We start from the raw sequence: 23,197 nt of genomic DNA on the forward strand, positions 1-23,197 counted from the left end.
ACATTGCTTTATTTCTTGTATTATCTTTTAATAGTAAAATCTTGGAATTCAGCTCCTTTGGCTTGAAAGAATCATTTTTGTTTTCAAGAAACAAATTTAATGCCGAAATCATAAATCATAAAAAATATCTGAAAGCCTCATGGCGATGCTTGTGGTCTTTTTGAGACTGACTCAGTGATCACTTTTTGCCCTGTGGAAAGCAGAATTTCAGATGTCTGCAAAATAGCCTGAGAGCGACATGAGTTCGCGGTGTATATCTTTTGCTGTCCTAAATCGTAACTTTTGGAAATGTTTTCTATGCACTCAAAACATATTGGAGGAGGCCGGCTCACTTTTCAATGCACATTGCCTGAAGAAAGTGGCAGATAGAGCCTTGACAAACAAAGTGGAGGCTGCTTCCTTGCCTCAGAAATCTGGGACCTTGTCTTCCTTGTGCCGCTTGTCCGTGCTTGGGGAGGGGCTCCTTTATAGGAGTGGCCTGGTGGTTCAGGGAGCAGGACCTTGGACTGCAACGGAGTAGAGGGACCCTCCTCCCTGGGTTGGCTCAGGAGGAGGCCTACTTCTCGGTGGCCGCTCATTGTGTGTGCCCCATTTGACATTTTAGCCCAGGTCTGCTGGGGACAGACAGACCAGCCTCAAATGACAGTACGTCCACCCCCTTCTGCCGAAGCAGCTCCTTTCCCCATCCCGAGGGGAAGCGGGGGTGGCAGACAGGACTGGGAATCCGTGTTTCCACCTTCTGGGAGTGATGGGGGTAGCATCGTTCTGGCCACATGATATTTGCAGCATGTGGGTAATAGCGTATCCTGGCATTTAGGGAATGGTTTGGGGGTAAAATCATGACAAATTTTCTTAAAACAAAAAGATTTGGTGGGTGGGTGTGTTTGCCTTGTTCTATTTAATACCGGCCATTGGTGTTCTAAGGTGCTCAGAGAGTTCTGTGTGTGGGATGTTTGGAGGGACAAATATTGATGTATGTACCAGAGAATTAAGACAAATGATAATTGAAAGAGATGATAAAAGCTAATGGTTTCCTTGGGGTAATAATCACGAACTGCTGTCAGACTGATTCCAGGAGGAACATTACTTTATGTGAAGTGTTTTTTAAACAGCTCGAGCAAAGCATTAAGCCAGAGCATTTCTGGGGCATCTCTTTGCTGTATATTCCTATCATGTCTCCACTTGAGATTCCTCAACGGATAGTCGCTGTTCCAGCTGCCATGTTTAGCTTCATCGGGGTCGACAATCAGTTGGAAATGAGAAATATGAGCTTGCAGTCAGGATCTTGTCTGTGGATTCTGAAGATAATTCTATAGTCCTGCTATATGGGTTCACCATTATTGATCTGTGAAGTTATTTTTATGTGTTAGTGAAGGGTGAGTGGCTTCTGCTGTGTTTAAAGGTGTCTCTTTCATGAAGCCTTTGGGTTTCTTGCAGTAGAGACAGATTTCTGCAATCTGCACTTGTGTTTTTGGCATTTAGTTTGGAGCTATGTTTACGTCCTCGATCTCTTCGTGACCCCACTTACCCTATGGAAATTTCCATCAGAGCCCCTATAGAACTTCATTGCATTTATTGGGTTATAGCTGTATTAAATTGTAACCCAGAGCCTGGCACAAGGCACAAATGCCCACTGAATCAATGGATGACTCCCTGGTCGAGTCTCATTGCTTCTTTCCAAAGAATGCTGTGCAGGAGACCTTCTATTTGTCTCTCCAGATCCACCATCCACTCTTCTCCTCCTCCTCTGCACCCCCAGAGGCTGACTTTGCATGGACAACCATAGCCTCCCTCTTCTCTGCCTTCTCTTGGCTTTGACAGTTGGTGTGCATATATAATAGGACTGGATGTGACAGGATTGGCTATGTTCCTTTTTGAAAAAAAAATTTTAATGTTTATTTATTTTTGAGAGAGAGACAGAGCATGAGCAAGGGAGGGGCAGAGAGAGAGGGAGACACAGAATCTGAAGCAGGCTCCAGGCTCCGAGCTGTCAGCACAGAGCCCGATGCGGGGCTCGAACCCACAGACCACAAGATCATGACCTGAGCCGAATCAGACCCTTAACTGACTGAGCCACCCAGGCACCCTGGATTGGCTTTGTTCCTTTATTAAATGCCTGCTCCATAAAGTTTCCCTCTCTGGGTTCCATAAATTCCTCTTGCTCCTTGCTCCTTCAGGCTTAGGATTTGTAAAGTCTCTCTGGTGCTACCTGTCATAGATACTGCATTATTCGTTATCGGTTTCCTTGAACCCTGCCCACGCCTTTATAGATAGTCTATTGAATTCTTCTTGGATTAGCCAGTTGGAAGGAGCCTATTGTATCCTGCTGGAATCCTGGCTGATATTTGCCCAAGTCACCCAGATGACAAAGTTAGTTATAATCTAGATATCATAATCTTGCATTATTTCAAGTAAACAGTCTCTTCTAGGCCAGTCTGCCTCCAAATTCGAATCAAATATAGCAGGGGTCAGCAAACTACAGCCTTGTGGGCCAAATCTAGCCTGCAACCTATTTTTGTAAATGGAGTTTCGTTGGAACACAGCCACGACCATTGGTTTACTCACTGTCTGTGGCTGTTTTGAGATACAGCAGGGGGCGAGGAATTGCAGTGGAAACTGTATGGCCTGCAAAGCCTAAAATATTTGCTGTTTGGCCCCTTATAGAAAGAGTTTCCTGATCCCTGATTTAGAGGAAGACCATGATGGGTGAACTTTATCATTTCTATCAAGAGGCTCCTGGGCCAGATGCTGGCACACTTGTGAGTGGCCGTGTGAGAAAGACATGGGGAGTTTTAAACCTGGACAAGCCTGCCTGAAGCTCTGCGTTGCTGTGCAGACAGCAGGGGCGACCTGGAAAGGCACTTTGTCATTTGATGCAAGGACATGACCAGGCACAACTGGGAGGCGTTTGTACTTAACTGTGCTTATAATTTATGATTTCATAATTCAGTACTTCCTGAAAAGAACTGCTCTCCCTAATTTTCAGCATTTACCTGCCAAAGTTATTTTGTATGTGTCTGTCTCTGCCGCCAGACTGTGCACTTCTTGGGAGAGTCAAGGTTTTTTATTTTTTATTTTTTTTTTAACGTTTATTTATCTTTGAGACAGAGAGAGACAGAGCATGAACAGGGGAGGGTCAGAGAGAGGGAGACACAGAATCTGAAACAGGCTCCAGGCTCTGAGCTGTCAGCACAGAGCCCGACGCGGGGCTCGAACTCACGGACTGCGAGATCATGACCTGAGCCGAAGTCGGACACTCAACCGACTGAGCCACCCAGGCGCCCCGGGAGAGTCAAGGTTTTATTCGTGTCTGTGTTGACCAGTGTCTGGCACAGGGTGGCTGATGCTCAATGAATATTGTTTGACCACGTGGTAATCACCATCTACTTCAGAGAAGAAAGGAAAGTAGGGGGGTGGCGGAAGGCATTACCTGGGAAGATATGTTAATGTTCTCAGGCTTTCTCTGATTAGACTCTCTGCCTGATCAGCCTTCACAGAGCAAGAACAGCTATAAGAAAAGGCTGCGTTCCCAGAAAAGGGTGCCCCTCAGGGCAGACTCGCTACATAATTTGTGGGGCTTGGTGCAAAATGAAAATGTGAGCCCTCTTGTTCAACATTTATTAAAGAATTTCAAGACAGTGTCAGCAGAGCATTGAGCCAAGCATAGGCCCTTCTTAAAAAAAAAAAAATTAAGATTTTATCTTTAAGTAATCTCTACACCCAGCATGGGGCTTGAACCCACAACCGCAAGATTAAGAGTCACACGCTCCACTGATTGAGCCAGCCAGGCGCCCCCAAGCGCAGGCCCTTCTAAGACTGCATAGGTTGCACGCCCATGAAACTGGCAGCTGAGAACAAGACAGCCTGTGGGAAATCAGTGAGGATTCCTTAAGTCTAGAAAGCTGCAGGGCACTTAGCTACTACAAGGAGGCACGGACCTTTCTAGACGGTAAGACTGTGGGCTCTTGGGCTTTGTGCCACGATGTGAGGCTAATCACATCGGACCTGGAATAACGCTTATCACTTACGAAGTGGCCACATTTATCTCAGACCCCCATGCCAGGGTGGGCTTCTCTTCCCCAAGCTCACACACCTGGCTTGGTGCTGACTGACCTGCTTGCTCCCCCACTCCTCCTAGCTTTTCAACCCCAGGTCACCGAGGCCACCCCATCCAGGGGCAAACCCCCCACATTTGCACTAAAGTGTATCAGGGCTAGCCTGTTTAGGGTTTTTTTTTGGGGGGGGGGGTGGGTGACAGACAGTTCCTGTCATAATACCTAGTCTTAGTCTGTTTGGGCTGTCATAGCAAAATGGCACAGACTGAGTGGCTTATAAAGAACAGAAGTTTATTGCTCACAGTTCTGGAGGCTGGAAGTCCAGGGTCAGGGCGCCAGCAGAGTTGGTTTCCAGTAAAGGCCCTCTTCAGGGTTGGCGCCTTCTCTCCAGGTCTTCACATTGTGGAAGGGGCTAGGGAATTCTGTGAGGTCTTTTTTAGAAGAGTACTGATTGCATTCAGGAGGGCCCTACCCTCATGACCTAAGCTGTTCCCAAAGGCCCCACCTCCTAATACCATCACCTTGGTCATTAGGATTTCGACCTATGAATATGGGGGAGGGGAACACACACATTCAGATCCTGGCAATATCTGAGTGAAGAACAATGTGTATGCGTGAATGGTGCATTTATCTGTCCCTAGAACCTTCCCTTGCCTCCTTCCGCATCATAAAAGGGGGTTTAAAGGCCCAGTCTAAGCACTGCGGGAACCCCTGTGCCTAGACACCCAGCGTCTTTCCTGACTCCAGACATCTACCCTCCCAGCAGATGGGGCTTCTCTCTCCCCCCCCCCCACCCCCTTCCCCACCCTGCACCCTGAGCGCTATTCTCCCCCTGAGAATCACAGCAAGGCTTTGGAAGGTTTCTAAGTGGTGATAAGTACAGGTGGGGGACTTGGAACTCTAGAAAGGACTTCATGACTAGTGCTTCCTTTTGACTAGAGGGATCCTATTTGCGTTTCTTCCAGACCACTGCGATCCCCCAGCCCTGCATCCCTCCCACTACCCTTGCTGCAAAAGGAGGCCTAGCCTTCATCTCTAACCACTGTGCTCATCGGTGCTCCTCACGTCCTCTGCAGAAAGGCAGCAGCCCCTTGCTAGAAGGCTACTCTTGTCAGCCTTGGTGGTGACAGCTCCGGGGTCCTCTCCCGCAGGTGCACAGCCCCAGATGCTAGGCACACTGAGACCTGGAAGACTGAGTGCGGCTGCCCTTGTCTCCCTGTGCTGGGGAAGGCACCCAAGCACCCAAAGGACTTCAGGCTTTTGCCTCGACGACATAACTGGCCCTTAGGGAGGCTCATAGTTCTGAAGCTCTAAGCTTTGGAAACTCTAGTAGATAGAGGAGTTTTTCTTCGCATGGGGGAGAGGCACAGTAATACAAAGCCACAGTTGAGAAAGCCTGATGGGGTCAAGTGGAGTTTATTTTTGATCAGAAGAGTCAGACGTCCCCAGGCCTTTGCAGTCTTTTGCTTAACCTGGTAGCTGGGCTTTCTCAGGCCTTGCTTGCCTCCCTGTGACCGAGGTGACTGTAATGACAGCAGCTCTGAACCCACTCCCCACCGCCTGTGCACAGACATGTTTGTTTTGCAGACAGTTAAAGCAGCCAAGGAGCCTAGCTGATGCTCTGTGTCCATCCCACCCCCACCCCGACCCCCAGTGCCTCAGCACTTTACACATCAACCTGTTTTCTGTTTTCTGTCTTCTACAGCGTCCCCGGTGGCATATAGATCTCCAGCCGTGGGCAGGACCTGCTCAGTCCCTGGACGAGGAAGCCTTGAGGTTTCTGAGATACATCAGCACCACTCAGGTTGTATTTCAGGTGCATTTGGATCTGGAGACACTCTAAAAGATATTGATCAACCCCCTTTCAAAACGGATTCGATCAGTGAGGGGGTAGGAAGATTCTCAGGGACTCCTGGTGGGGACTTGATAGGGACATAGTTTCTGAGGCCTCAATGCTTACATTTATCCACTTGTTTGAAGGCAGATAAGATGCCTTCTATTTGCTTCAGCATCTTCTGCCTTCCAGGGGTATTGTCATCTTGAAATGTTTTAATGATTCATCCTGACGTGTTCTTAAAGATCCACTTTAGCAAATTGCTTTGGAAAACCATTTGAGGCGACAGATTCACACCCGTGAGTAGGCAGTCAAGTGTGTCATAAAACAAAACCATCATCTGGAGGTTCAAGTTCCATTTTGGATTTGGAGGAATCTGCCTTTTTGCTTTTCTGCCACAGATGCTTGGTGGACAGGGCCCCGCTAGGCCAGGGAGCAGAGGGGACATTGCAGGAGGTCCGAGAAGCTAATGAATCCAACAGTACTCTGTTCTTAGAGCATTTAAAGTCATTATGGAGCATCGGCCTTAGTGGTGACTTAACACATTGTGGCAGCTCCTGCCGAGGCTGAGCCTGTGCCCCCGGCAAGTAAAGGGACTGTCTATTAAGGAGAGTCTATGGCTCTTGACACGTTAATCAGGAGGTTCTGTCCTCAAGTAGCCTGATCCTGGGGACGGAGAGACATAAGAGAAGATCAAGGCCTGAGGGAAACTTTGCCCTGGATTAAGTGGGAGGTGTTAGTAAATTAGAAACTCACACTGCCTCTCAGGTGCCTAGGCCAACTGGGGAGGTAGCCCGTGGAGCTCGTGTGGCACTGAGGGTCCCAGGCTCTTTTGATGTCCCTTCAGCCCCCTGGCATCCCACTTCTTCTCCCAAACCTTGCTGGCAGCAGAGCCCGTTTTTCATCTGTGGAGAGAATATGTTTCTAGAATATGTTTTAGAAGACTGGGCGTAAAAGAAAGTCCCATTTCTCATATAATGCAGTCAGACAATTGGACTTTAATGGTTGCCACCTAGACGTGGAAGTGAAAGCTTGTTGAATTAATCGCAAGTTATGGAATGATAAATTGATCCCTGTGCTTTACATAATTTCATCTTGTTTTGCTGCTGCAAATTAATTTGGTGGACACTCACAGATTTAATTAAGGTGCTGAAATTTTAATTGTACAGTTTGGTTTTACATGAAGGATGAAAAGCCCGACCTCTTGACTGTGACTTTAAGAAACTCTTAAGACACCAGAGGAAAATGAGAAGGTGTTAAACTTATGAGTTGGGTTTGAGAACTATGGGCTCCATCCCCACCCCAAATAAATTGACCAAGTAAAAGCCTCTAGATTCCATTTTATATGTATTTCAGGTTAATGTTCTGTAACTTATAAAAGGCATATTTACTTAGAAGAAGCTCGTGAGGCACAAAAGGATTATTTCAAGCCCCTCTTGGATTTTCCCCCATGAGTTATGAACTGAGAGGAGAAAACTTTTGAAGAGAAAAGAAAAGCATCCCACAATGCAGTCTGAAGTGACTCTGAGCGATTTATTTTGTTTCTCTGTTTCTCAATGTTGCAATCTTGAAAAGGATCAAGCTATTAAATTCTTCCTTAGGTTTCTCCCAGTTCTGTGAGCTTGTACTGCACCGAGAGTAGTGTAGGATCAATATTGACAAAGTAGTTTTGAGCACCTGCTTCGTGCCAGGGATTGTGGCAGGCCCTGGGGATACAGTCTCTGCCCACAAGCAGCTAACCAACTAGTTGGGAAAGTAGATACATAGACATCTTATTCACCTTGATGAGTGCAGTTGGTTTATGAAGTTCACTAGAAGGATTTTCATCCTCCAGAAAAACTGAGATAAAGCTCTAGACGTCACAGTGGTTTTGTACCCAGGAGTCATTTTACCCAGGTGAAGTGCTGTGCTTTTCTGCACATCCAGGTCACCGGGAAGCCAGCACATGGGAGCTCATCAGAGATGACATTAACTGACTCTTGATCAGAATCTTTTGCTAAACAGTGTTCCTACCCCATCTCTATGTAATGCAGAGGTTTTTTTGGTTTTTTTTTTTTTTTGTTTTTTTGTCTTTTTTTTTTTTTTTTTTTTTTTTGGCTCTTGTAGGAGCTCAGGCTTCCCTTAGAATTCATCTTGACAATGAAAGCCTACAAAACTGGAAGAATATTAGAGTCACTATTACCTAAAATTTCCATAGTTAGCAGTAGTGAGTCATAATGGCAAGGGGGGAAAAAACCTTCGGAAGGTACTAAAGCAAATTCCACCCCCATTCTCTTATGCTACTTAAAAAAAACCCATCTCCTTCAAATCTGTGTTCAAGCTTGTACAGCAAGGCCCAGCATTTGATGTGTTCATCATTGATTTACTCCTTCTTCAATTCAGCAGGCATTTGCTGAGCACCTGTTCTGTGGTCGGCACTGCCTGGGGTATAAAACCTAAATTCAATACATACGCGTGCTGGCAAACAGCTAGGATGCAAGAGAGTTGTGTGTTCTCTAACACGGGTGAACAGATGGGTGGGGGAGCTTGGAATCGGAAGCACAGGGCCAGGGACAGTGTGGCATTCGACTGCAATGAGATGGCACACTTGCACGCTGTGTGTCCCTGATGGCATGATTGGGGACCTGAATTTTTAATGAAACACCAGAGGATATGGTGTTTGGTAGAGTGTGCACAACGTCAAGTGCAGTTTAATTAGGTATTGTTTCCTAATGTGAAAGACCACGATTACATCGCTGAGTTCTGGAGTCGATGATACACTGTTTGATGCTAACAAGAAATGGTTAAGTCATAAACACAGTGCTCTGTTCTAAGGGAAGGCTCCAGATCCAGCTTTTTATGGCCACCCCCAAACCATATGCCTCTGGGAAGCAGGCCTTGCGGCACAAAATTAATCTAAGCAACAGTTGCTGTTTTAAAAAAGAAAAAGTGGATTTTAAAACATTATCTAACTACCTATCTAGCTATCATCTAGCCAGCCAGCCAGCCATCTCTCCATCCATCTATCTCATCATCTATGCATCTATCTATTTGTAAAAATAACATAAAAATCCAAGCCCTGGAGATGCAGACTTTACGACTTTGTAACAGTAGTATCTGTTATATTTACTGGTACACACACACACACACACACACACACACACACACACACATACACACACACACGGATAAAGGCAACAAAAATACAACTCTTTCCTTAGATATTGCCTTTCAAAATAACGGTATTACATGAACATACAGTTGATCATTGAAGTGATTCTTGCCAGAAGTCCCCAAGTTTTAAGGGCTCTCTTTGCCAGATTTTACTTATGGGGTGCCAGAAATTCTATTCCATCTTTTGGGATGCCAAATGAAATGAGAATAAATTAATCCCTTTAAGCGGCACCTGGCTGGTGCCATAAGTGGAGTATGCGACTCTTGATCTCGAGGCTGTGAGTTCGAGCCCTGCGTTGTCTGTAGAGATTACCTAAAAATAAAATCTTTAAAAAAAATTGGTTAATCCCTTTAAGTTAAATAACTAAAATGCATTTCAGAAAACATTTTTTTTCCTGGAGTTTCTTCTCCTTTATCTAGGCCTAATTTGCTTTTGCAGCTAAAATTACAAGGGGAATTAGAGAGAGAGAGAACGTAATTACTGGAGTTAGAGCTTAGCTAGGAGTTATTGCCCTCACTTATTTTGCTTACGAGAGTTTATTGAAGCCCTGGCCATAAATCTTAACAAGAAACTTTGAAAAATCAATATTTAATTAATTTTTAGGAGCTGAATTTTACTGAGTGCTTCTAGTTGTTTTGCAAAGCTAATGTCTATCACTGAGATAGTTAATATGGAAAAACTCCTGTGTTAGGTATGTTTGAGCTAGGAGTGGAAAGGGGAACATTAGCAGAGATTGAATGGAAAAGAATGCCTTTCCAACAGGGGTATATCTGTGTAAGATGAAATCTTTGGAAGAAGAAGAAATGCTTTAAGGGTCACCTTTAATAAAATAAAACTCTACTCCCCAACATTGGCAAAGTAAGGGCAGTTGAGCCTCAAAGCCCTGAATCTTGACCCTTAATAGTTATCGGATTCTTGGAGGCCTCTGGCTAATTGTCACTGCCTGCCTCTCTGGCTTTTTGTTAGGGGCCGGGTTGCAGGGGCTGCTGTTTTCATTTTAAAGCTCTGGCCCAAGCATAAGAGACTCTTAAAAACTGAGAACAAACTGAGGGTTGATGGGGGGTGGGGGGTGGATGATGGGTATTGAGGAGGGCACCTTTTGGGATGAGCACTGGGTGTTGTATGGAAACCAGTTTGATGATAAGTTTCATATTTAAAAAATAAATAAATAAAGCTCTGACCCAAGTGGAGCCTCTTCCCTTAATTTGCTAAGGCACAGATGAGGCCAAGCTGGAACCTTCCAGTGGGGCTTTACAAAAGGGTTCCTGTAAACTCACAGGACTATCCGCATAAGAATCACCTGGGGCAGCTTATTAAAAGGCATGTCCGCAGGCATCAGCCTCAAAGAGTCTGACTTTACAGAGTGGGACTTGAGCATCTGTATTTTTAGGTGCCTCCCAGGCCTGTCAGAATGTAGGTGGGCCATACCTCGGGAAACATGGTGGGAGAGGCGAGAGTTAAATTTTAGTGGTGTTAGGAGGGAGTCATGAACAAGAACCTGTGAACATCTATATCATGTTCTGTCATTATGGAGGTTCTTAGCGAGAAGTGCACACAAAGAAATGGGAACCATCAGACCACTTTAATAAAAATACTCCAGGAAGCTGACCTAGAGCAAATGGTTCAGGCTTATGAGGTCCAGGTATGCTTTAGGGGCCTACAGAACTGCCTCCCTCCCTCCCTCCCTCCCTACTTACCTGCCTACCTGCAGGGGTGAGAGGAAGGGAGAGCGTGGGACACAATGACAATGAAGGTGCTGATGTTTAAGGCGCAGTAACCTGCCTACTAGTAAGACAGGCCCACCAAGCACATTGAACTTTAATTAAATTAGCAGTTTTTCCTCCCTTGGTGGGTGAGTGGGAACTAGGATATGGGCAGAGGCATAATTCCCATGTCTTTGTGGGTGAATCATAGGAAATGAATTAGACAAATTAACATGCTGATGTACCCAGTTAATAAATGTATTCTGTAATAGTTGCTTAAAATTCAGTTCCATTTTCTGTTATTTTTTTCCTTTAAACAGGGGTCATGGGTAGAGAAGTAGAAAGACATTGGTGAGGGGCAAGAATGTATATACACAGGGTTTCACATTTTAGACTTCCCTCTGAAATGTCCAAATCCTAGCAATATGCTCTCTCATTTATCTCTCTGATAAGTAGTGCTGGATAATTTTGCCAGGCCAGTAGCCCTTGATCACAGCAAAAGTACGGGAGATGCTGTATCAGTTGAATAGGCTACATGTATATACTCTTTTCAGATTAGAATTCTGGAAACTCTGTTAAATAAAAGAATTGGGCAAACCCAGAATATCTTTTAAAACATTTTTATTAAAAAAAAAACTTTTTTTAATGTTTATTTATTTTTGAGAGGGACAGTGTAAGCGGGGGGAGGGGCAGAGGGAGACACAGAATCAGAAGCAGGCTCCACACAGAGCCTGATGCGGGGCTCAAACTCTTGAATTGAGAGATGATGCCCTGAGCCAGAGTCGGCCGCTTAACTGAGCCACCCAGGTGCCCCCAGAATATCTTCTCTTTTTTTTTTTAATTTTTTTTTAACGTTTATTTTATTTTTGAGACAGAGAGAGACAGAGCATGAACGGGGGAGGAGCAGAGAGAGAGGGAGACACAGAATCTGAAACAGGCTCCAGGCTCTGAGCGGTCAGCACAGAGCCCGACGCGGGGCTCGAACTCATGGACCGTGAGATCATGACCTGAGCCGAAGTCGCCGCTCAACCGACCGAGCCACCCAGGCGCCCCCCCGAATATCTTCTTAAGAAGAAAATCATTTGCTGTTATATTTTCCAATGAATTAAAGCAATGAACCTCAGACCACACTTTGCACCCAGAATGGTCTGTTGTCTGTGACGTGACAGCCAGAGCTGCTGCATGATTCATGGAGCATCATGATGGTGATGGGAGTTTTGAAGGATTAGGGGGAAATTGATGTTCAGTGAGGTGCTGCTGGCCACAAAAGAACACCTGGGCCACAGAACCTACTTTCTTTGGTTCCAGCCACCTCAGCGTGCACACTGTGCCAACCTCAATCACAGTGCATTTGCTAAATGTGCATTTGAAATCAGAGACTTGCTTCTGCTTGATTTAGATACATGTTCCCTTTGGTTTCCTCACCTAATTTTGATGGATGAGTTAAAAGAAGTGCTTTGGTTATAGCTCAGGAAGAGCTTCCTTTCTTCCTGCGTGGGGCTCTTGCTCTTCTCCCCTAGGAGGAAGCTCATTAGAACAGTTTCTCACAAACAATACGGTCTTGGGAGCAGGGACTATGAATTAATTTCACTTGACCCTTGATCAGCTGTTTACCTCGGATGACTCATGCTACTTTTCTGGACCGAGGTGGCCCCAGCTTATCTGCCTGAGATAAGGAATTGATAATCTGTATCCCTCTGAGACCCATGGCCACGGTTGGATCTCACAACTTCTGGTAGAAACACCATGGATTACAGTCCTCTGTGTTTTGCCAGCACTGTTCTCTACGTCTGGAATGCTCTTCTTGATCTCAGCGTCTTGGTCAACTTCTGTTCATTCTCCAGGACTCACAAATCTCTGCAAAGCTTTTTGCGACCCCTCCTTTCTGCCACCTTTGCTCCTGACCTGTTCTCCCTTACATACTCTGTGCATATGGCTATAGCAGCTCTCAACTTCCCTTCAAACCTGTCTATAGTCTCCACGAGGTTCCTTATAATCCAGTATTTGGAGTTCCTCCGAACATTTGATAGCAGTCTTGTGCTTCCCTGGGGGAGAGGAGTAGTTGGCAGTGGAGAAGGACATAACTCTCCTGTTATGGCTTTCAGGGACTGAGAAAGCAGTAACTCCCCACCTGCCACTTATCATCCACCGCTTTAAATTATTCACATTGATTTCCAATCCTTACAGATTGCATGCAATCACATGAGCACAGACAGCCTAGCTACTGACTCCAGCCCTGCAAAGAAGCCTTGGTCAGTCTGTCTTGATGACAGGTTTGGCTTAGCTCATCAAATCCGCAGCAAGCGATGCCGCCTCTACTCTTTAGGGTAAGTGCATTTTATAGCAGAATACCAAAATGCTCCTGCAGGTGGCCAAGGCTATTTCAGTAACACAAAGTTATGAATGTAACAATGTGTAACAGGTGCTATACTTTGCCTCCTACACTTTGTTTCAGGCTCATGTGTCGGTTAGGTAACTGTGGGCACTTGTGGGTCACCAGAAGCCGCCAGGCCATTTTCTCTCCCATTCTGCTGGGGGTGAATTGGCAACTTCAGATTTCAGTATGACGATGATCCTCGTGGCGAAGCCCGTGGTCGCCAGCTAGAATTACAGCATCCTTACTGTGAAGAGAGAGAATAGTAAGAATTAAGGGGGGGGGGGGAAGAACAGCAAGCATATTAGAAATTTTTTACACATTTATGAGGAGTGACCCAAGATGAATGGCCACTGTTGGATTTTTATGGTTTGTGCCAATGGTAAATCTGTGTGTACATTTACATTAAAAAGAAGGAAAAGGGAATTCTTGTGAAATCACTGTGATTTTGTCGAAACTGTAGGAAATAATATTCAGTTATTCAGGCTGAAAATGAGCTAAGTGTACAAATGGATTTAGAGGCATTTTTGTAAAAGGGCGAATATAAAATAATGAGACTATTTCATGAAATATATTAGGACTTGCATCCAGTTCTGAACTTATAAAAATGTGTCTCAAAAAAAAGGGGGGGCAGGAAAGTTGTTTTTATTGGGAACACCCTATTCCGTAGACTCTTTGTGGAAGCTGTGTGATTAGGTTCTCTGACAAGGTCCCCAAGGTCCATTACAAAAGCACTGGGGACCCTAACAGGTGTCCTATGCCTGTTTCTCACTAATCGCTTTCATCATCTCGAGGATTCACATTCAGGCACATGAGTGACAACTGCTAACCCAAATCCCTGATGATAAGGGTTGGGGGCAGACGTTTGGGTCTGTGCCCAGAGGATCACCATCAACATCAGACTTTATCAAACAAGAATTCTTAGTTGTAGTCACTGTGGACTTTTTATAAAAATGAACGGTTCAAGTAAGAGTCTCAGGATAATGGAAATTGTATAAGCAGAGCTTGGGACACAGTAGGCACTCCATATATATTTGCTACATAAATGATTGCTCTAGGTAAGGAGAGCAGGGAGAGTCGCTGGTTATGCTGTGATTTAGACCGGGAGGCTGAGGCTTAGGAAATTAGTTGCTCAGCCACTTGGTTAGAACAGAGGGGAGCCCACCAACTATGCTTCAAGATTGTAGAAAGGATGGGAAGTTTTGACAGTAGAGTTTATTTTCTGTCATATTAAAAATGCATGAAAGTAGGTCATAAAAGTAATTGCAGAGTACCACATGCAAATTGGAGATCTCAGCTTGGTCCTGTTTTCTTGCTCTGAACTGCCTTTATAGTTATTATTTTACACCCTGGAATAATTTCATTTAAAGCCTATCACTGAGTAAAATGAAACTAGGAAAGCTGTTTGGGGGGAGGGGGATTTTTAAAATTCCTTTTTGCTTTCCTTGTACTTCAGAGCCATTAGATAATTTTGTTGCAAGATTTCAGACTACTTCCTGTAAAAAGGTGGTTTCTTATTTTCATCTAAATGTTCACTATTCAAACTCAACGTTGTGAAGAGCAGATAAGAACAATTGAATTCCACTGGGAACAGACGTGAATAGATTATAAGGGCCAACATTTGATTCAAAACCTAGAAATGCTTAATTGAAAATGGGGAACTAAAACTATTTCTGATGGGTAAAAAAAAAAAAAGAAAAGATGTTTTGGATTGTGGTTGCACACATTGATTGCACTGTTATTCAGGACTGAGGATCAGGACAAGCATACCCCCTTCTCAGGTGAATTGCTTGCCTGGGGGCAGGTAAATAGCCAGCTGACATCTCAATTGATACTGAGAGAAGAAAGAGACCCAGCCCAGAAGTGGAGGTCCTAAAATGAGGCACAAGAACAGGGAATGTGGATCATGGATGGTCAGCGTTCGCGAGTAGTGGGATAGTTGAGAGATGGGCAGGGAGGGCAGGTGGCAGATGGGTCATGGGGTCCCTACACCAGGCAGTAAGTGCTCGAAGCCCCAGGGCTATGGCAGCAGCAAGACTATGCCACTTCTGTGCCCAGTCATTCCCAGGTCAACCAAAGATGATTGATAAAGCCATAGCTTGGGGTGTCTTTCCTAGAGAGGAAGAAAGGAGTCGGAGGACAGACGGACCAGAAGACAAAGGCTGAATGTCCTGCTTTCTGATCTGTTCCCTACCTTTCCTCCACCCCAGGAACTGAAGCAGGAGTCACTTCCACCTTATTTCAGAGTCTGGAATGTCTTTACTAGAAGTCAAAGCTCTTTATTCCACAGTTAATGTAAAAGCATTTTTTCCAGGAGAGTGTACTCTGTGTGAAGTTCAGTTGAAAATTAAAATCAGATCCTTTTCAACCTTGAAATGGGGTAGAATAGACCAATTAAGATAGGGGAAGGTGCTGTACAGGAAGGTTATGTTACAGAGGAAGGGGAAGAGAAGAGGAAGGAGAGGTTGTGTGTTTAGGTGATAATATCATGTACTTGACCTCTTCAGCCTGCGGTGGTGGCTGCTCTGTAAGTCTTCTCCTCTGTGACTTGGAGGCAGAGGGTTGGGGAGGGTGGTAGCTAACACGAATCGGGAAATATCCCCGATTTTATCCTCCCTTTCAAAGATTGTTTTTTCAGAGGTGGGAGTGAGAGTGGAAAAGAAAACTTGAGAAGAGACAATACATAGGTAGCAAATCTTCTTCACCTCTTTTTTTTAGTTCTCTGGCTGGTGGTACCGTTTGGTTTCAAGACATAAATTCTCAGCATAAGACAGAAGAACATTTGATAAATGACACATGGTTAGGCAACAACCAGTATCTTACACAGAAAAGCTGGGACTTCCAGGTGCCAAACATTTTCAACTTGTAATAGTTTAACACAGCAGGTGCTCATAGTATACATGAATGAGGAATCAGAAAATCATGGACCCAAGGATCCTTTTTAAATAATTTTTTTTCCTAATCACCACTCCCCCATGAAATTTTAATGCCAGAGATAAACTGTATATCTTTTTATGTAACATATGCATGTTGTTTTTTTTTTTTCAACGTTTATTTATTTTTGGGACAGAGAGAGACAGAGCATGAACGGGGGAGGGGCAGAGAGAGAGGGAGACACAGAATCGGAAACAGGATCCAGGCTCTGAGCCATCAGCCCAGAGCCTGACGCGGGGCTCGAACTCACGGACCGCGAGATCGTGACCTGGCTGAAGTCGGACGCTTAACCAACTGCGCCACCCAGGCGCCCCTGCATGTTGCTTTATATATAAAAAGAGGAGGTATTGTTGACTCCCAAGAATGGAATTTTGCCCCATTAGGGGTGCTATCATTCCTGTTGATAATATATGTTTTGGACAAAATCTTGGCATTTCACGCAATGTTATTTAATAAAAATTAATAATTTATAACATATTTTTAATCTACTATTTAGTGTCATTTATGCTTTGAAAAACCCAGAACAGACCATGAAACTCCTGGGAAACACGATTGTCTTACTTCTTCCAACCCTGATGCCTTCAACGGTCACAGTTAGAAACCTTTCCTGTATCTGCTTTTATTTATTTTTAGCAGCTTTGTTGAGCTATAATTCACATACCATACAATTCACTCTTGTAAGGCATACAATTCAATGGGTTTTTTTTTTGTCGCTACAGTCAAATTTAGAACATTTTCATGACCCCAGAGAGAAGCCCTACACCCAGTAGCAGTCGTTTGCAAATTCAACTGAAGCATTTCCTGCTTTTCACCCCCTCCTCGTAAGCAACCACTAGTCTACTTTCTCTCTATGAATTTGCCTATTGTGGACATTTCACGTAAATGGAAGCACACAACATGTGGCCTTTTGTAACTGGCTTTTTTTCACTTAGCATAATGGTTTCAAGGTTCATCCATGTTGTAATAGGTATCAATACCTCATATCTTTTTATGGCTGAATAATATTCCATTGTATGGCTACACCTCATTTTATTTGCTCATCAGTTGATAGACATTTAGGTTGTTTCCACTTTTTGGCTACTGGGAATAATCGTGCAACGAATATGCACATGCAGGTTTTTCGGTAGACATTAGTTTCACTTCTCTTGGGAATATGCCACTTCATATTCCCACCAGCAATGTATGAGGGTTCTCATTTCTCCACATTGTTGCCGACATTTGTAATTATTGGTCTTTTTGATTGTAGCTACCCTAGTGGATGTGAAGAGGTGTCTCATTGTGATTTTGATTTGTTTCTCCATGTTGGTGAATGGTCATGAGCATGTCTTCATGTGTTTGCGCTAGGACGTTTTGATTCCTGGGGAACATAAAGGATGCTTACCTTAATACTCTTGGGAATATTTTTAAAAGAATAACCAAGACCTGAAACAGTACCACATCCATGCCTTCTACCCTTCAGTAGCATTAAAGGGCATGCAGTTGCTAGCACTGTAGCTGGTCCAAAGGACACCTTTATATGACTTGGGAAGAGGCACCCCCTCAAGAACCCCTACCCCACCTGCTAGAAAATCATCATTATGGTGACTATGATGTGAATGGTACCATCTAGAATTGTTGGGTGCACAATTCACACAACCACACTGAGGAATCTTGATTGTTGCTCTCTGAGCATCAGAAGAGGGGGGTCAAGATGGTTACTGTTATTCTGTGACCTGTGGAAATTTAGTCCTATAATTCTCCCCGTTCCTATTTCTTCAACAAATCTCTCAGATTTGATGCCCTTTCTGTGCTGAAGAGCTTGTCTCCATCTCAAACCCTAGGCTTAACATGTGCAGAATAATACTCATAAGCATTAGTTATATAATTTTCTCTCTCCTCCGTGTAGAGATAGGTTATAGTCTTCATGAATGCTTATACATTTGAATACACCTATTAACTGCTTACCTATTTCAGAAATGGGTTGTAGCAGGAATTTCCAGTTGTCCTCCGATATCCATTCTTTCCTTTTTCCTTTGGTAACAGAACTCCTGAGTTTAGCAGGGCACCTGGCCACCTTGCTGAAGACTGCATACCCTAGCCTGCCTTGAAGCTGCAAGTGGCCGTATGACTAGCTTTGAGCAATGAGATATGAGCTCATGTGATGTGTGCAACTTCTCAGCCATACCCTAAGAGGAAAAGACATGACCTTCATTCCCCTTTTACTTCTCCTGATGGCTTGAAGGCAGACGTAGTGGCAGGGAATGGAACAACTGTCTTAGATCATGAGATAGAAGCCTCTGATCTACATGTCTTGCTTCATGGAATACACATTAAGTAGAACATTCCTGTAAAGTAGGATTTTCTACAGTGAATTCTCTTTCTAGATAAATAAGAGCAGCAAATGATTTCCTTACAGACTAAATACATTTTTGCTGTAAGTAATATTTTTGTTTTGGTTACTTCATAATTTTACTATATTTATTTGTTCAGAAATCTCTCTTCATTACTACTTGTGAACTTCAGATCAAGGGTTATGACTAATTTGTCTCTGGTGTCTAGTATAGTGCCTTAAACATATTAAAGTGCTTTATCAGTATTTGTTTATATACATGAAGAAGACAGCGAAACATAGCCTACCCCATGCCATGCTAGTTACTGTGTACTATGTATTCTAGGAATTCCAGACCCTATAATTTTCTAGTTTTCTCTCACTTGGGGCAGCATTTTATAGATTTGCTGTCTCTTTACTCAGCACTTGGGATTCAGAGAGAAGCAAAAATGTTATGCTGTGTGTTAACCAATTGGAATTGAAATAAAAACGTGAAACGAAAAAAATAAAAGCAAGAGTGACACAGTGACACAGTTCTCTTCCTTATGGAGCTTTACCCTCCAGGAACTGGCGATTTCGTAGATCCCCGAGATCACAAATATTCCTTCCAGGGTTCTGTGTCCTGTGCTCATTCACAGTGAGGTGCAGTATAAGGAGCACATTTACCTGGATTGGATTTGACTCCTGGTTTTCCTACTTTGGGCCAGGTGGCGCCACACCTATGTATATTACATTTGCCTTTCCTGTCGCTTTTTACACCTACCACAAACTTGGCCAATTTAAACTAAGCTTGAGGAAGTACCATTTTGAATAAATGGAAGTAAGAATTATAGACATTGATTAAATTAATGCAGCTTATTACTTTCCAGTATAGTACACTTGTGTATTAAGTGTATTTTATTTACTAAAAGTAATATAAGTTGACCCCCAAATTACAAATTTCAGTAGTTTCATTTTGTTTAGTGCCTACAAAATAGTTCTTCACTATTTGATGATTAACTTAAATATGTATGTGTGTACTTATGATATCTGTAATAAAGAACACTTGTACATATCTAGAGAATTTCTGGAAAGATACACAAAGATTACTAACTGTGATTATCTCTGGAAATTAGTGGCCAAAATTTCTAGGGGCAGAAAACTTCCTTTTTATTTTATCTATTTCCTTGAACTCTTCCTATGTGTCTTTGTTATTTTTTCATTACAAAATTCCTTGTTTAAATTGAAAACATCAATATGTAATAAAGTGCCTTACTAAAAAAGTTAGTTACAGAACCGTATGTGGTTAATTTAATCCCTAAAAGTTTTTGAAGTCTTAATTAAAATACATGTTTTAGAGTAGAGAATGTTTCCTTGAAACTAATATTTTGAAAATTCACTTAGAAAGAAATTATTCAAATTTCTCTACTCTCGAAAGCTTACATATAAATTGTATTTAGTGAGTACTTTGTTGACATAGTGTTCTCCTAGGAAAGCCACAGTATTGCCATTTTCCATCGGATGACCCATAGTAACACCGGTTTGCTCATCTCAGTTTCAACATATTCAGTTAAGTGAAAAATCTCTTGGGGCAGGTGAATGTGGCAACATTCTGACAGATACAGAAGGAAATCTGTCTACTAAAAAAATGCTTTGTAGTTTTTGCTCAACTCTTGGATTTATATTTCATGGCAGGTTTATATGTTAGCTGTTGCTGTGTAACAAATCACTCTAAAATTCAGTAGCTTAAAACCATTATTTATTCTTGCTTGTATGTCTACAAATCAGCGGGCTTCCATTGACGGAGGCTGGGCTCAGCTGGGAGACTTTATTTCAAGGTGTGGTGGCTAAGGGAAGTTCTCCTTTTCATAGAAATTTGGCAACTTGGCTGGGGTATCACTGCCCCTCATGTTTCTTATTTTCCTGAGCCTGGCAAGTTATCTAGGGTATGTTTTCATCATGAGGATGGTAGGAGGATGTCCACGAGAGTGGACAGAAGTACTTAAAGCCTCGGCTTGGGACTGGCTTACTGTCACTTCCTTCCACAAAGTAAATCACCTAATCAAGCCAGACAATCAAAGGGCAAGAAAGGATGCTCTGCTCATGATGAGCACAGCATGGCAGTAGTGTGGATGAAGGGGGACAGAATTAGAGCCAGTCAGTCAGTCAGTCAGTCTGCCGTCTGAGTTGAGTAGGTTCAGTAGGAGGTAAAAATTAGGAAACAGAATTTCTCAGGTAAAACGAGTGATATAGTTTTGAAGGGTGCTACACTTTCTAGCCACAAGGGAGACAGAATTGTAGCTGAGGGATAGCAGAGGGTTGACATGCCATGCGTCCAGTGAGGGCAAAAGCAATGTAGTAGGAGTGAAGGGAAAGAACAAGGCAAATAAGAGTAGTAAGAATGTCTAGGTGGAGGGAGGATCTCTGTACTGAAGGCTTATTTTCATTGCCTAATACCAGGTAAATAATTGTTAGCCAGTGAGCTTGTACATGTCCAAAGTATGAAATGTCTGCGATACTGGAGTCTAAGAGAATGAAGCATTTCTGCCCTGGGTTCAGGTTTGGCCAATGTCTTATAGATACCCTTTGAGATTTTGGTATCTTAAACCATATCTAATCATAGTATTTTGAGCAAAGAAGCCATAAGCACCATTAAAAAAAATCGTCTTTCATTTAATCTCATGTTTTTCATCCAAGCTGATGCTTTAATCAAAGTGATGAATATTACTCCACCAAATAAGTAATATGTCTGAGTAAATTAAAAATGTGTAAGTATATGAATGTTTCACATGACGTGCTACAAAGCGGATACTTAAGTACAATTCATAACTTCTTCCTCCTGTTGATGTGAATTTAGGTGAGGTGTCTCTTCTACTTCTTGGGTACTAGATCCAGTAGAACCACACATATTTGCCTCTTCTTTAGCTGTACTATTTTAAAAGGCATTTCCACTTCTAAGACAACGGATATTGTCTTTAAGTCAGGCTGCAAGCATCATGGCCATTAGAATGGAGACAAATTACCTCATTAGTACACTGCACCTCTCCCTAAGGGAACCGATCCTGGTGCTTCTATTTTTGATGTATTCTGAGAAAAGCTCTTAAGATTACTGGATAGACTTGTTTCATTGCTACTGTGGTTTACATCTTAAAAAAAAATTAATTTGCTATGTGTCTACATGTTTGAACATGTGATTCTCTGGTCTGCATTTAGCAGATAATTTCTCTGCTTGCTTTTTATCCAGAAGCTTTTAGCTATAATGCGTTTTGTGATGGAAGCAGATTTATTGAATGTGTACAGTTAGCCATGTGTTAAAACAGGAGAAAGCTTGATATGAATAAGAAAATTGTCCTTAGAATTGTCATTTTATCAATCTAGCACTTTTGCTTCATTGTATTTGTGTTGTTATTGATTTCCACGCTCTTTCTTTATAGGCTGGGGAATGATGATACCCAATTTGAGGTTAGCATGGCCAACAATGGATGTGAAGTACATCGTTTTGATCCTAGTGTTAAATCAGCTCATATTCTGGAGAGTCCGCGCCTTTGGTATCACCGCTTGTCCATTGACTGGCGGGACCCCCATCCAGCTGTTGCTGCCCCCAAACTGCACAGCAACACCAGGAAACTGGGAACCATTTTGAATGAATTTGGGCATCACAAGGTGAGATTTTTTTCATTTGATCTTATAATTAAGTAAAGTGAACAAACTCGTAAACTTTAAAAAATGCAAACCAAGAATTGGATAGTTGAGGATCTAGTTTCAGTTTTACTGATGTTCACCCACCATTATTTATAGCATCAGCTCTGTAGACATGAAGTTTTGGCAAAGACAGAGATCTTAAGTTGATTTGTAGATTGTAGTCGCTGTTGAGTAGTGCTAGGGTTTTGGCCAAGACTGGGCAAGGAGCTAAGAAACCTACTTCTGGCGTAGGTTCAAGAGTCCCATTTTCATTTGGCAATTGATTTAAAGTGTTCAGACAGAGCAAACTACTTATGTCGGCCTCAAATACAAAAAGTAATCAGAGCCAGGTTTTTGTTTGATAAGAGATTGCTCATGTATCATGTTTCTCACTGTTTTAACAACTATTTTGGGTTTCTAGGCTCTTAAAGACCAGAAAAAAATGTGTATCTTTGATTAAAATGAACTTTGTAAAATTGAATGGACATTATGTGTGTTGCAACTGATATAATTGTGTCAAAAGTATGTCAAATCCCTACAAGTATTTTATTGTGAATGGATAGTAAGAGGAAACTCAATCTTTGAACTGTGTTCCTGGAAAGCAATTTTTTAGTGTAGACCTGAGCCAATTGCATTTTGTAGGCAAATACTAGATAAGTCTCCTGAGTGTGCTTGGCTTGCGTTTGTTTGCTAACCTGCCTGGGCTCGGCCTACTTTGCCTTCATGTTCTCAGCCAGAGATGGCATGTGATTTGGAACATGCCAAAATGGGTGCCTCTGAAAACCAATGTGCATGGAACTTAATTTTAAACTTGAGTTGGCTCCTTGATCTTTAACAAAAGGGCTTTTCCTCTGCGTTGTTCTTTTTCTTCTCCGCTCCCTCTTGCTCCACTTCCTCCTCCTCCTTCTTAAAACACACACACACACACACACACACACACACACACACACACACACACACACACAACTTCCCTTTAATTGGACAGCTGGAGCTTCTTCAAGAACGATTTCAAAGAATTTGCTGCTCTTTTGACATGTGATTAACTGTTGATTTGTATTTTGCTCTGCCATGGACGGTCACTAGCATTTAATAATTAGGAGCCTAAATGAAACATATATAGGATGGGGGGGGGGGTAAAAATCTCTAAACAGAAACTGATGTGAGAGCATTGTTCA

The 23,197-nt window shown here is 42.9% G+C and overlaps 1 protein-coding gene across 6 annotated transcripts in view; it reads left to right on the forward strand.

Moving 5' to 3' along the window:
- Positions 1 to 23,197, forward strand: part of METTL24 (methyltransferase like 24) — a 167,940-nt gene that overhangs the window by 27,230 nt on the left and 117,513 nt on the right. For 5 of the 6 annotated variants that reach the window (XM_027057116.2, XM_027057113.2, XM_027057114.2 and 2 more), the window contains exons 2-4: positions 5,761 to 5,859; positions 12,934 to 13,073; positions 21,776 to 22,004. In XM_027057116.2, coding sequence (XP_026912917.1) covers positions 5,761 to 5,859; positions 12,934 to 13,073; positions 21,776 to 22,004 — 468 coding nt within the window. The remainder of the gene's footprint in view (positions 1 to 5,760; positions 5,860 to 12,933; positions 13,074 to 21,775; positions 22,005 to 23,197) is intronic. The other variant, XM_027057117.2, reaches the window with a different exon arrangement.

Source organism: Acinonyx jubatus, chromosome B2 (genome assembly GCF_027475565.1).
Source record: "Acinonyx jubatus isolate Ajub_Pintada_27869175 chromosome B2, VMU_Ajub_asm_v1.0, whole genome shotgun sequence".
NCBI classification, from domain to species: Eukaryota; Metazoa; Chordata; class Mammalia; order Carnivora; family Felidae; genus Acinonyx; species Acinonyx jubatus.